Source organism: Urtica dioica, chromosome 11 (assembly GCF_054948205.1).
Source record: "Urtica dioica subsp. dioica isolate 48M chromosome 11, U.dioica_male_clone48M_v1_H2, whole genome shotgun sequence".
In the NCBI taxonomy this organism is placed as follows: Eukaryota; Viridiplantae; Streptophyta; class Magnoliopsida; order Rosales; family Urticaceae; genus Urtica; species Urtica dioica.
The window spans coordinates 8,420,828-8,435,877 of NC_142766.1; the positions used below are offsets into that span (position 1 = coordinate 8,420,828).

Genomic DNA, 15,050 nt, shown 5'->3' on the forward strand with positions numbered 1-15,050 from the left:
TTCGTGTAAATGAAATACTTCAAATAACATATAATTAATTTACCTTTTTATCAACTTCCTTAAATCGGATGAGATTTTATTTTTTAAAGCCGTCGAAGAACATCGCTTGATCTTTCCAAAGAGCGAAGACAACAAGCATCCAATGATCATTTAAATTGTACGGCATCAAATCCAAATCCTTTCATTCCAAATCCTTTCTTTAATTGTACGGATCTTTGTTCCACCTCATATTAGCTTCAACACTAGTAGAATTAGGTTAGACTTTACACAACGGGATACAATTTTTTTGGACTTTTTATACAACATAGAGAATGTCCCGTTGTAAAGTCGTATTTTCTACAGCAAATTCCACTTTTTCCAACGGGAAAATGTCTCATTGTAGAATTTTTGTTGTAGAATATCCATTGTTTGTAGTAGTGAGTGGAATCAATTGACATTAAAAATGAAATTTTCTAAAGGATTGTGAATTTTTGTGTCTAATGATTCAATCTTAAGTAGTTTTGCTCAAATAGGTCCATAAGGCTGAAACATACTATAGAAATTAGATTTGATGAATTAATTATTGGAATAAGATTAAATTATTGAATCAAATATATTTTGAGAAATGCACTTGAAAATGCCACTTAGAGTGAAAACTAGTATTTTGTTTTTTACTTGGTCACTCGGCCAAATCACTCATTACAAGCATCATTTGCTTTTTTTTTTTTTTTTTTTTTTTGTGGGATAATACTTTCTCTGTCTCCCATATAGTCACTCAATTTTAATCTTATAGATCTAAAACCGTGACATTCCAGGTAGTCTTGTGTTTTGAAATTTGTTTCCAAATCAATTGTATTCATTAATTTGTGCCCGCACAGACATATATACAGATTTTCGTTGACATTGTTAAAGACGCTTTTGTGGTTGCTATTCAAGATCAAGAAAAAGGCGTGTGAAGAGGAGGAGGTTTAGAATCCAAAGGCTAAAATCAAGATAAAAAATATATATATATATATAAAAAAGGGTTAAACCTCGTTTTCAAACTATTATACATCATGTGTAAGTCTTTTATAATCAATTTTAAGAGAGAAGAAAAAAATTTAGAATCCCGCCATTTAGCAAATATTTTTCTAAAACATCATATATAATTTCAATAGTCGATTTCAGTTAATGAATACAACATAAAAAATAAAATAAAAAAAGACGAAACGTCACGGTATTGACGAAGAACTTAAACAGCTTAAACAAATAAACTAGATGTTAACTTAGGAGATAAGACAAGTCATTCAGCTATACAGAAAACCTTCAATTCCAATATAGCTTTGTGTTAATCTTTTTTCTTCATTCTTAAACAAAACGTGGGTGAATGGTCGTTTTCGTTGCAATTATTTAATAGGTATTTTCTAGATTTGTGACCCAGCCTTCATCATGTGATTCACAGAAGTCTTCAGCCAACTTCGTCGACCCGTTATGGAAATTAATGTGAACTTGATTTGAGCATCTTGATAGTACTGGAGAATCTAGAGATTGACTAAATCTCAGTACAAAAACCGAATATTATATTAATATCCCAGAATCACAAATCAAATTATATTTTAGTTAATAATATATATATACGGTTAAGCACAACCTAAATATATGCTTCTCCCATATATGCGTGCCAGCAATGTGTCGTCCATGCAAACGAGGCACTTCCTAACTCACAAACACGTAATACTTACAAATCCGAAGAAAACAACATTAATAAAACTTATGCTCCTGAATATTGTATTGCGGGATTTTTTATTTACCGATGCTTATAATATTATAAATCTTTCCGATAACTTATGTGTGTGGTGTAGGTGTCTCCGAGCATGTAAAGCTTAATAATTTCGATTTCCCACACAATAACAAACAAAAAACAAGTCCACCGTACAGCGTCACCCGTGGGCATTTAATTACCGATGCATATATTCATGAACTAGCGGGAATTAATTCCGATACAACTACATCGTAATCTTTATGATCGTGAGATGGAAAGCTCAAAAAATATGCAAAATCAAGTTTTTGTTTTTATTTTTATTTTTTGAATATTTTAAACCATGGAGATTCTGAGCTATAATAAGATAATAATTTTTTTTTAATATGGTATACATACGGACATTTAATATTAAGATTTTTAAAATATTTAATGTGAATATTGGACTATCATGTTCTGATAAAAATTTGACCAATTAGACACGACTTTAAGACACCTATATTTACGTTGACGTGAGATGGTGAATTTGAGTCATTACAATTTACAGACAATCTTCCGCTTGAAAAATGCTTTAAAAATGTATGTTCTTTTTAATTAGTGTGTTTTTGAACTTTTACGGTTGTAGCATTTTGACTTCTTTTAACACCATTACTCTAAAACTTTGAACACGTTTTAACACCATCAGTCAGACTATTTAAGTTTGAGTAGGTCGACCCTTGATAAACTTACAAAGTTTTAGAAATTAATAGCGCTAACTTTCGACAATATTTTTTGTATGAGTCACCTATACCACACACATAAAGTATTAGAATATGCACGTACCAAGTTTCAATAAAAAAATTATCCTATAATAAATATTTTTAAAAGTGATAAATAATTTATACTCATCTTGAAAAGTGTAAATAACAATGTCAAAAATATATTTGACATTTTAATTTCGATTATTGGAACCCAAAAAGATGAGACCGTCGCTACAACAAATAAGGTCAATTGGTGCGTAAGAGCAACGGGTGCAACTAGTCGCACCCGATCCCCTAACTCCCGCGAATTTTGAGTCACTTGAGTGACTCAAAATTAGGGTATCGGGTGCGACTTTGTCACACTCGAAGAATTTTCTGGTGCGACATTTTGGGCATCGGGTGCAACTTTTGTTGGGAACGATGCCCGTATTATTTGTTCTAGTGTGTTTTAGAGATAGATTACGTTTGAAATTTTTATTTTTATTTTTATATAATACTTTATGTAAATTATATATATAATTAATTTATGAAACAAACATAAAAATAGAAATTTCATGTCGCCTTTTCAATATATTGAAAGTGTGTTTTAAAGAAAAATAAATTTTACATAATTTTTTTTTTATAAGGATTCATTAGATATATACCTTTATAAACATAATAAAAGTGTTATATACCCAATCTTTCTCTAATTGTAAGTAAATAGTCATACATTTTTATTAACATGGCTAAATTTATGTAAATACCTAAATTTATTTAATACACGAAAGAGTATATATGAAATTTTGTCCATATGATAATACATTATTCGAATGACAATGTGCCTATGATTAACGAAAGATTGATTATTTATCAAGTCACAATTTTTTAGTGGTTTAGTTGCTTAAGAATTCGTTTTGGTGATATATTTTTACCAGCCAAAAGACACGTTGAGAAGATGATATCTATTTTGAAGATTCACTATGTCAGCAACTTAGTTGAAAGGTTGAGTTCTGCGTATATGATCACTTACTATTGTATATATGCTTTGGTTCTCACTTATATAGCTCAATAAATAGTTCAATAATAATAACGATCATTCAATTATTTAAATATTACAAATTTAATCCCTATACGGCACGTACATACGCTCTATTTGAGTTTGAACAAATTCTTTTATATTAGACAATTAGATTACCGTTTTAATGCTAAACTTTCTGCATAAATATATAGACATACATATTTGTGAGCCATAAGTTGTCCTCTCCAATTCTTTTATTATATATCGAGTATGTTTTCAAGATACAGGCTTGGGGCATTTGCTATGTTTCATAATTTATAAGTTTTTAGGGAGAGTTAGACATATGTCCTATTTTTTAAATCTTTCACATTAAAATTTTAATCGAAATTTTTAAATATTTAAAAAAATAGTCCAAACTCAAATAGAATGCGCACGCCGTATTAGTGACGTGGGCATGAATTAAATTATTTTTTTAATATTTAAATAATTGAATTATAAATTTAATTGAATGTAATCATTACTAAACTAAGCAACGCTTCAACGCGCTCATTAAAAAAAAAGCTTTTTGGAAAAATTGTAAGGGACGTATAAAATCAAAATGTGATTTTGGCACAAACATTACTAAACCCATGTAACTTTATTAAAATATATTAAAATTTCATATTTGATAATTTTATTATTTAATGAGTTCTATAAAGACTCTAATACCTTTCATAATTTGATAACAGATATTGGTCACAAAATACAAAGTTCCTTGACAATTTGGTCATGAATTTTTTCGTGATAGGCTGGCTATGGAATAGGAAAATGGTCATGAGATAATATTTTTATAAGAAAATTATATTTTCCACTGATTTAGTAGTAAAATTTTAAAATTTTAAGTTTTGGTTTTGATATGCAATTTTTATTTTGTGGGTAAAATATAAAAAAATTGTTGCAACTATCAAATTCTTTAGATATGTTTAAGTTTTCTAGCCAAAGTTTCATTTTATTAAAAAAAAATAGTACATCAGGCAAAAGTAAATTAATTAACTATTTATGTTCATTTAATTTACTTCGGCCTGATGAGCTATTTTTCAAAGTAAATTAAATTGACCTAATCAGTTAATTAATTTACTTCAGATTGGTAGACTATTTTATTAATAAAATGAAATTTATGCTATTTAAAGGAAAAATTGTACAATATAGTTATTTGAAACTTATTGTTTAGCAAAGAGATCATGGTGGCATAAATACCCAAAGTTTTCGACTTGTAACACTTCTATTCCCAATGTTTGAAATTCGTGAGCAAAATACCCAAGCCCACAAAGTTGTGTCACCGTTAGTGTAGTAGACGTTAATATTAGATGGAGGTATTATTAGACGGTGAGATTGTATTGCAAAATATGAAAAACATTTATTTAATTGATAAATCCATTTTTTCTTTCCGAAAAACAACAAAACAAATATTAAATGCAAAAAACTTCATATGGAAATTGCAACCACGAACAAAAGCCCCAAATTGAAAACCTAAAAATCGCCGCTCTAGTTGTCTTCATTCTCTTGATCGAAACCCCAAAATTAGGCAAACGGAAGCTGAAAACTCATCATCCACAAAGCCATTGTAGCTTGAGTTGACGGCATTCACAGATTACAGGACCGAGAAAGGGAAAAAAAATGCTTGTGCGAAGTTCAAGAGGTTCAGAGGACTTCGTGGACCAATCTGAATCCCGGAAGGAGATTTCTGGGCTGCTACAAGACCCAGGTAAGGACAAGTTTTCTTGATTATATTTCAACTCGGTTTTGGGTTGTAAATTAGTATGCAAATGTTTTCTTGATTAAGTTTTCTGGGCTGCTACAAATCTAAATAAATGTTTCTCTTGTTTAAACAGTCTGAGGGTGAATGCAATCATTTTGAATGGATAGACCCCAAAATTTGCACGAGATCGAAAGAAGTGATTCTCGGTTTGCTCAGACGATTGAACGAGTACGAAGAGGAAATCAGATTTCTGAAGATGTGCATTGAAGAAAAAGAAGTAATTATAAGGACGAGTATGGATCTTCGTCGTCTACGTACTCTTCTTCGTGAAGTTCAAAGCCGGCCGCTTCAACTTCTCCTTCAGTCAAAGCTTCGAATTCCTGCGTCTCCATCTTCTTGGATTTAGAGATTTTGTTTGTTCCTTTTTTTTTAAATTTGGTTTTCCTCTTTCTGATAAAAAGGTTTTCTATTTTTACGTTTTTATTTTATTTTATTTACATCACAAATATTTGTTATGTTGTTTTTCTGAAAGAAAAATTGATTTATCAATTAAATAAATATTTTTAATATTTTGTAATACAATCTCACCGTTCATTTGTTCCACATCTAATATTAACATCTAAAACACTAACGGTGACACAACTTTGTAAGCTTGGGTATTTTGCCCACGAAGTTCAAACATTGGGAATATAAGTGTAACAAGTCGAAAACTTTAGGCCTTTTTGCCGCCATTATCTCTTTAGCAAAGTAGCTAAAGTTTTAACTTTTCAGCAAAGTAGTCAAATTTACGTTTTCAAATTATTTTTGATAGCCAAGATTAAAATTTTTTACGATTATTATAAGCAATTTATCACTTTCAAATAAATTAATCTTCAGGTAAAAAAAAAATTTTGAAATCAGATTATTCCACATATTGGCTATTTCACTAAATTAATAAAACCTTGGTTATTTTGCAAATTCATAATGTCAAATTAGTTATTTAGCTACCTCATTTTTTTAACAAGCATGATGAGCTATCGGGCTACAAACATAATTGTCTCAATAAAAAAATGTATATAAAATTACGAAAATAAGATACAGAATGATTTTGTGATTCCATTTTATACGGTTTAATTTTTTTTTCTTTTTGCAAAAAAAAAAAAAAATCAAAAAGCTATAGTTATAGTGAGGGTTCTAATATTCAAAAAATAAATAAATAAATAAAAACTCTACATGCAGTGGAGGTTCCAAAAACGATCATGTTTTTTTTTAGATGAAGAACCCTAAAAATTCAATGCAGATCACGTAAGATTTTATATTGATATAGCTACTTTATGTGTACGGTTAAAAAGTATTAGTGTTTAAATTCAAACTTTGTAAGAGTGATGTAAAATTGATCTGTAACTACATAAAGTATATATATTTAAAGAAAAAGAAGCAGGTGGTCAAACTACGATGTAGAGTTAAATAAGAATTTTAATGAATCACATTATAAATTAAATGTATAAAAAATATACTACGGTGCGGAAGCCAAGGCGGCGGGGGTACGTGTCCCGGCGTGCGGTGCTGCAGCATCTGGGGCTGGTGCGGCGACTCGGAGCCCTACTGCGGCGGCACCTGCGAGAACAAGTGCGTGGGCATTTTTAAACACTATAATCACTATAATTAAGAGATAGTGATTGTTAAATTTCATTAGTATTCTATCACTATAATCACTCGAGAGAAAATGAATTAGTGAGTGGGCATTTTTAAACACGTCGGCTCGAGAACAAGTCTCAAAGTCGAAGAGCTAAAAACGTTAGGTCAAATGAGGACCTAGATGCCAAAACAAAAAGGAAAAGAACTTAGAGAGAGAGAGAGAGAGGATGGGCGGCCAAGCTAGAGAGAGAAGCTCTCAATCTCTAAAACTTGGGATGAATGAAACAATGTGAATGAGGCCTCTATTTATAGGGGAGGTATTACCTTCATAAAGGTAGTTTCCTCTTTTGTAGAATATTTATTAGCAAATATTGCCTCTATCCCCTTTAATTCACACGGTCATCTCTATGCTTCTAGAAGCAAATTTGTTTCCTCTTTTTGCTTGCATTGGCTTGCTTGGCCGATTACCCTATTTCCTCATAGAGGAAATTTGTTTCCTCTTTTTTTTTTGGCAAGTATCTTCATACATTAATGCAAAAAATAAACTCTCTTTCACACTAGGGCTGCACGGAATTTTATCTCCCATTCCCTTGGGTTGGACGGCCAAAACGCTTCTAGAAACCCTTTCTAGATTTTTCTTTACTTGTTCATGACAATATAAGAAAAGCCCATTAAGAATTTTCATGTAAAATTATATGAAATGAAATTAATTCACAAGGCCCAATGAACACATCATGGCCGAATGGTTTATGTTATCATATGACCATGTCAAAAATTTATTGACATTCATTTCATGCCATGTCCAAAAAGACAAAATTACCGTTTCGACAGCTTTCGTAAAACTTGTCTCGTTTTTGTTTTGACTTAGCTTCTAGTTTAACTATTCCTACTCGATGTGACTTGTGACAGTGACCTCATGGATCCAAATGAACAAAGCTTGAGCTAAATACTTGGACTCAAAAGTTCACAAACCTTTTCCAACTTTAGCTTAATGCCAACTGACTCCACTAAAGAGTTGACACTGAAAATCTCTCGGTTCAAATGAATTTATTTTCTACTCAAGAATTCAACCTAATTGTAATGAGTGGATCCACTGAATATTATCTATGTTTACCCTTCATGAATATCATCAGCTAGTCGGGATTTACAAAATTACCATTTTACCCTTCTAGCTGTTATTTCCTCAACTCCTTTGTCGCTTGTGAATAAGTTAGAAACAATGTATTGACGAGGAGCTAACAAGTCACATTGTTTCATCCAAAAGAGTCAAGACTCAATTTGGACACTGGCCAGTTCATTTATTCACATTCCAAGGAACAAAACATGAGGTGATATACATTGCATTTCAGCAATCCTGTACATGAATTCCATATCTATGAGAACTTCACAAAGTTACTCATGACATCTTCACAACTTAGTACTTCACCAATAGGTCATTTTTAGAATCACATAGTGAGTCTGAACTCTGACTTTCTCAAATGAGAATACGTAAGCTGTGAAATGGCATGTCTCATTTCAGGATTAAGGTAAGCACGATGCAAAATCATACGTAGTGACTTCGAGACATAAGAGGTTAAATGATTTGTTCTTATTTTGTCTCTAGAAGTGCACTGGTCAATTCAGTACCTTCGGAAGATACCTAGAAGAACTATAGAGTCTCCAACTCTCAATGCCCCATAACCTGACATCATAGATTCTCCTAACAATCGTACTGAGGTCAATAGTCCTTTGACCCTTAGATTACGAATATATCGTTTTAAGCAAACTACGAAGAGTTAGTTCATGCAAATCTACATTTGTCTCTTCGTAAATTGTTAAGTTTGTTTATGGACTAAAGACTGATGTTTTATCATAAATCTTCAAACAGACAAGGAAGAATGAATGAACGTTTCAACTTTTTATTAATGAATAAGCAATTACAAGCAAGAGTCTTCATGAGACTTTATTACATCAAATGTACAAAATAAAGACTACAACTCTTCTTGTGGGCACCATTGACAACATAAACACCCAAGCATAGAAGACTACACACATAATCTTTACGGGAACCCACCCAACCTTTTGATTATCTCACAAAGGATCTGTTTACACTCTCAAGCAAGGACACCACACTCTCTGGTGACTCATGCCGTGCATAATAACATATATAGCATGGGTAGTTGACATCCCCCAACTGCCCATTAACAAATAACCGTCTAGTAACCGTCGCTACCAACAAAGCACGAGCGGTTACCATCAATACAAATACTTTTGCCCACCGAAAGCCTTCAGCGAATGCCCACCTGGCATTAAAAGTCAGTGTACATTTGTCTAAGGGAAACTGTTGCCAACCGTTAGTAACTGCCTCCACTTGTCATCCGCACGCACGCTCGCTCAGGTCCCCGCTTAAGTCAAGTGCGCGTCAATGTGCTTCCCGTCTTTCGTCATCTGGACATCACGTGGCGCTCAGCCCTCGCCTCGTGTGTCTTTGTCTGGCCGTGCTGAACCCATCGCACTTGCCTCGGTCTACTGACTCCCGCCAACTGCCTCTCCCGGATATTTTTCGTCTCGTCCAAGACACTGCTGCCCGTGCAGCTTGGACTCGGCCAGCAGCACACTTTTGCTCTGCGAGTTGTGTTGCTGGCCGTGCCAATTGTCTAAGGAGGTAACAGATGACCACTATATGCGATTCGTTCAAACTCAATACGTCTAGCCCCTATCTACCATGGGCTAAACTAAATGAGTTAAATAATGAGATCGAATGAGTCAAGTCTCCATTAAAGGTCAAATATAGTTAGAGATTTCTTAAGCAATCATGTAGTCTTGCAAATTTTAGAAGATAGCCGTTTATGATATGGATAAGATCTTGTTAGAAATCTCACTTTCTCATATGGAGAAGAGACGATTGTTCAAACCAAAGTCTAGCATAGCTTCAAATGGGAGATTGCCAGTTAAGTCTCGCTGTCTACTAATTGAGGATTAAATGGCCATTACCCTTTGTGGTAAACATAATAGATTGTTGGATAAGTGTCGTGTTCTACAATGAATGTAGAATATAGTTTTCCAACGACCATAACTTTTTATAGTCAAAGTTGGAGATTGTTAGGAATCTTGCCCAAATAAGGGCATTATCGTAATTCCTTCTAAAGGGTATTATTGTAATTACATTGATTTCCAACAAAAATTATATAGAAAGACATAATCAACAATATAATTGATATTAATACATGATATTGTATAACGACATTCCGGTCGGCATGGCCCAAACGAAAGTCAAAAGACCTCTAGCTCGTTAAAATCTTAGCCCTCTGTATTAACTAGGATTATATCCCTATATCAGATGTAAGAAATATGTCTCGGATGGAACGATTAAACTGTTCAGCGATCAACTATGTCTGGGTAGCTATATTTGAGATCACATACGCGGACCACCAGTGGATAAGTTTTCACTGAGTGGGAACGTTCTATACAATTGGTTTGTACATGACATGGACATGTTGCGATTAAGTATATCGTTTAACTAACCGTGACATGAGGAGAGTGAAACTAATTTCCTTTTTATATAAAACAAAAGTTTCATATGTATTCATTAAATCCTTCTTTTTTCTCAACACCTCAAGCATACCCCACTTTCAAAATTTCGTTCAAATGGTCCTGAAAATTGTTACAACTAAGTCGTTTATCACATAATTATTTAATTGAATCCATAACCGAACGGATTATAATTATATGGTTCGAACCGAAAATTTTATCGCTCGTTCTCGATTAATTAAAATATATTTAAGGTTTCTCGGAAATAATTCTTCTTTTTGATAATTTATTTATTCAATTAATTTCCGGAATGTTTCCTCGGAAAATAATTTATTATTCGAGACTAAATCGATAAATCCTTTATTTATTCCGAGATTTCTCATTACCTTAACATATTTTAATTTAATTCGATAGACTTAATGAATCAATAATTCACTCAAGAATTTAGTTGGAACAACGGAAACTCGTTTATTAAACTTGAATTTAAAAGTCGAGAGATACAAAATTTTATACTTTACAACAAGACTTGCGCTTGCGCTTGAAGAAGATGCTCCGATCGTTACCCGGTGAGGAGATTTCCATACCAGGTGTATCTAATTCTCATACCATATTAGATTCAAAGGATTTAATGAAATGATTAGAGAATGATTTTTTTTTTCTTTCAAAAACTAACTCTGAATTCATGATATTCATCATATATAGAGTATATCACAGTGCGTAATTGATTTAACAACTTTGCAATAATACTGATACTACATGTTGCTGAATGTAAATGGACAAAATATATATAATAAGTTAATAGGCTAGTATTGATATTTTGTAAATTTTTTACTTTATAAATTGACTATTTAATTATATTGCCCTATATTAAAACAGTTGTCTCTCACGTCGTTTTGTGTATAAATCAATAAGGACTTTCGAATATTTTATTACAGAAGCCGCCTCTAATAATTCCGCCTAGCGCGGCATTTAATGTATAATACTTTAATTGCAGAGAAGACAATTTATCTTACGAAATCACAATGACGTAGTACACTACGGACTCCTGTGTTTTGCACTCTATTATAAAAACATAGGTTTTTTTTTTCTTTTTATCACATAATCAGTCGATGTATTTTACATATGTTATATATAAAAAAAAATTAATTTTTTTGGCTTACATTTTTTAACAGCAGTTTTGTTAATTTTTATGCATTAATGTTTAAAAATAGACAAACAAACCTAGGTCTTTGTCTGTAAATTTTGCGATGACGAATACACAAGGTGTTTATCTAATCAATAAGGTTAATAAGATTAGGTTAATGAACGTTTTAGAATATTTATGCATAAAATTCAACAAAATTTTAGTACAGGAGTCGTTTTCATAAAAAAAAAACACTAATAAGTCGAAAATCGATATATTAAATTACAAACAAAAAAATTCATAAAGATCGGGATTATTATTTATACCCATAATATAAACTATGCACGTTGATGCTCTCACAACAAGTCCACGTTGATGGGTATTTTGCATACCCTTCATTACTGGGCATTCGAAAACTATCCCAGAGATCGGGATGAGATTCGGTTAAGGCCCATTACCAAATTCATAAAGATCGATACTCATTTCATCATAGAAAAAAGTGGCATCCAAGGTCATCGAAATTAGTTATGTCCGAACACTTGAGCAACTGTATGTGTTTACCAAGCCTCTAGCCCTACATTAGTTTGTTTACTTAACTTTGTTTAATTTTACTTAGCGTGCAAACTAAATCTGATACTACATGTTTAGATTGAGGAGGCGTATAAGGATCATAAGCCATAATCGTTAGTTGTAAATGAACGGTTGTAATAAGTACTCAAGAATGTAATTATATGCGCTCTAACAGATTGGTTGGTTAGTCAGTCAAGTTGTTAACCAATAAAACAAACTCTCTCTCATCGTCTCTCTCAGTAGTCTACATTGATATACATTGAAGAGATCTGGTGTACCCTACATAAAATTTAGCTTTTATCCTTTTCTTAAATATCACAAGAATATACTATTATAGATATTATTTTAGTCATGATATGTTTCAAATGCTCATGATGTATATATAGACGATAATAACTATGCGAATAAAAAAAATAGATTTAAACAGCATAGAACAATCATTCTTTAGATATGTTAAAGTTTCTATCTAAAGTTTCATTTCATTAATAAAATCACCTATTAGGTCAAAGCATATTAATTAATTGTTTAGGTTAATTTAATTTACTTCGGACTGATGAGCTATTTTTCAAAGTAAATTAATAATTGACCTAACTAGCTAATTAGTTTACTTCGGTCTTGTGACTATTTTTTTTAATAAAATAAAACTTTGATTTTTATTCAAAAATCAGATGGGCCATTGAGCTACTGACATAATTGTCCCAATAAAATATTGTATAAAATTACGAAAATAAGATACGAATGATTTTTGTGATTCCATTATATAGGGGAAAAGAAAATCAAAACCCTATAGTTATCGTGAGGGTTCTAAAATTCCAATATATATATATATATATATATATATTAAAAACTCTACATGCAGTGGAGGTTCCAAAAACGATCATGTTTTTTTTTTTAGATGAAGAACCCTAAACATTCAATGCAGATCACGTAAAATTTTATATTTATATAGCTACTTTATGTGTACGGTTAAAAGTTATTAGTGTTAAAATTCAAACTTTTTAAGAGTGATGTAAACTTGATCTGTAACTACATAAATTATATATATTTGAAGAAAAAGAAGTAGGTGGTCAAAATACAATGTGGAGTTGAATAAAGAATTTTAATGAATCACATTATAAATTAAATGTATAAAAAATATACAACGAAGACAATTATATATTTGAATATGAGCAACAAAGCGGATATATATGAATTAATAACAAGATTTAAGATATGGGGGGAAAGTGTCAGCATGCATGCACTGACATTTATTGTATCTAGTTACAACCTGCAGCTCTATAAATAGCATTTAGAACTCGTTGCCCACCACACCACACCACACAACTCCACTCACTCTACGAAAAAAGAAGAAGAAAGAAATCATAGTAAGAAAGAAAAGATGATGATGAGGTTTTTAGCTGCCGTAGTGATCATGTCCTCCGCTATGGCGGTGGGTCTAGTGTCGGCACAGAGGTGCGGAAGCCAAGGCGGCGGGGGTACGTGTCCCGGCTTGCGGTGCTGCAGCATCTGGGGCTGGTGCGGCGACTCGGAGCCCTACTGCGGCCGCACCTGCGAGAACAAGTGCTGGAGCGGCGAGAGGTCGGACCACCGCTGCGGCGCCGCTGTCGGAAACCCTCCGTGCGGCAAGGACCGGTGCTGCAGCGTCCACGGGTGGTGCGGTGGCGGCAACGACTACTGCTCCGGGGGAAAATGCCAGTACCGCTGCTCCTCCTCCGTCCGTGGACCCCGCGTCGCTCTCAGCGGCAATTCCACCACCAACTCCATCGGCAACGTCGTCGTCACCGAGCCGCTGTTCGACCAGATGTTCTCCCACCGCAAGGACTGTCCGAGCCAGGGCTTCTACAGCTACCACTCCTTCCTCGTAGCCGCCGAGTCCTTCCCAGCTTTCGGGACCATCGGAGATGTTGCGACACGCAAGAGAGAGGTCGCAGCGTTCCTCGCCCATATCTCCCAAGCAACATCAGGTAGTATACTATCCCTTCACGGTGCTGTGTAATCCGCACAAAATTTTACATTTCTTTTTGGGGTGTTATTTGAAGGGGAAAGGTCTAACGTGGAAAACCCTCATGCATGGGGGCTTTGCCATATCAATACAACTACTGTGACTGAGAATGACTTCTGTACCTCCTCCGACTGGCCTTGCGCTGCCGGCAAAAAATACAGCCCTCGAGGACCCATCCAGCTCACCCAGTCAGTGCATAGTAGTTTTGTTCTTATATTTATTCATTCTAAAGTAGCAGTCAAATAATATTATTTGTTTTATTTTTTTTATAGCATCTTCAACTACGGACTTGCCGGCCAAGCCATTGGAGAGGACCTGATTCAGAACCCTGACTTGGTAGAAAAGGACCCAATCATATCATTCAAGACGGCCTTGTGGTTCTGGATGTCCCAGCACGACAACAAACCTTCATGCCATGACATTGTCCTCAATGCCAACTCCGCCGCTAACACTGCCCCAAACAAAGGTGTGATCAGCAACATTATTAGCCGCGCTTTTGGGCACGACGACTTTGCCGTTAGGTCTTCAAGCATCGGATTTTACAAGAGGTACTGCGACATGCTGGGAGTGAGCTATGGACATGACTTGAAGTACTGGTTCGATAACACTCCATCATCGGAGTTCCAACGCATCCAAATGCGTGTTGCGGCGTAAAAACAAGCTAGTCCTCCCCAAGTGGCTCTCTAGTAGTAAGAGTAGCTCTCTCATAGCGAGAGAGCGGCATGTTGAATCCATGTTATGCTATGTAATATTATGTTACGCATGTATGTTAGAAACATATATGTGTGATTTTCTAGCTCTTACGAGTTATAAATAAAGTAGCCACTTTCCTTCTATCACCATTTTCAATTTTGCGCTTGCATGAGTTTATAATTATACCAGTAGCCTAACTCTATTCAGCGATGAGCTTCATATACTATTACTTACAGATCCTCATCAAGTTTGCATCAATAAATAAATAATTCAAGAAAATACCACATAGCAGATTGTAAAAACAATCATCATATTTGACCTAGTTACTTTTATTCGATATTGT

The 15,050-nt window shown here is 33.8% G+C and overlaps 1 protein-coding gene across 1 annotated transcript; it reads left to right on the forward strand.

The window, feature by feature from the left end:
• Positions 1-13,197: 13,197 nt before the first annotated feature.
• LOC149381002 (lectin/endochitinase 1) lies at positions 13,198-14,850 on the forward strand. Its single transcript, XM_089601172.1, has 3 exons — positions 13,198-13,976; positions 14,052-14,202; positions 14,287-14,850. Exons 1-3 carry the CDS (start codon positions 13,391-13,393, stop codon positions 14,666-14,668), a joined length of 1,119 nt encoding a protein of 372 aa, XP_089457298.1. The 5' UTR covers positions 13,198-13,390; the 3' UTR covers positions 14,669-14,850.
• Positions 14,851-15,050: the final 200 nt, after the last annotated feature.

Coding starts and splice junctions, on each gene's coding strand:
- LOC149381002 (XM_089601172.1), top strand. CDS start 13,391: ATGATGATGAGGTTTTTAGCTGCCGTAGTGATCATGTCCTCCGCTATG. Junction 13,977..14,051: donor TATCTCCCAAGCAACATCAG/GTAGTATACTAT, acceptor TGTTATTTGAAG/GGGAAAGGTCTAACGTGGAA. Junction 14,203..14,286: donor GGACCCATCCAGCTCACCCA/GTCAGTGCATAG, acceptor TTTTTTTTATAG/CATCTTCAACTACGGACTTG.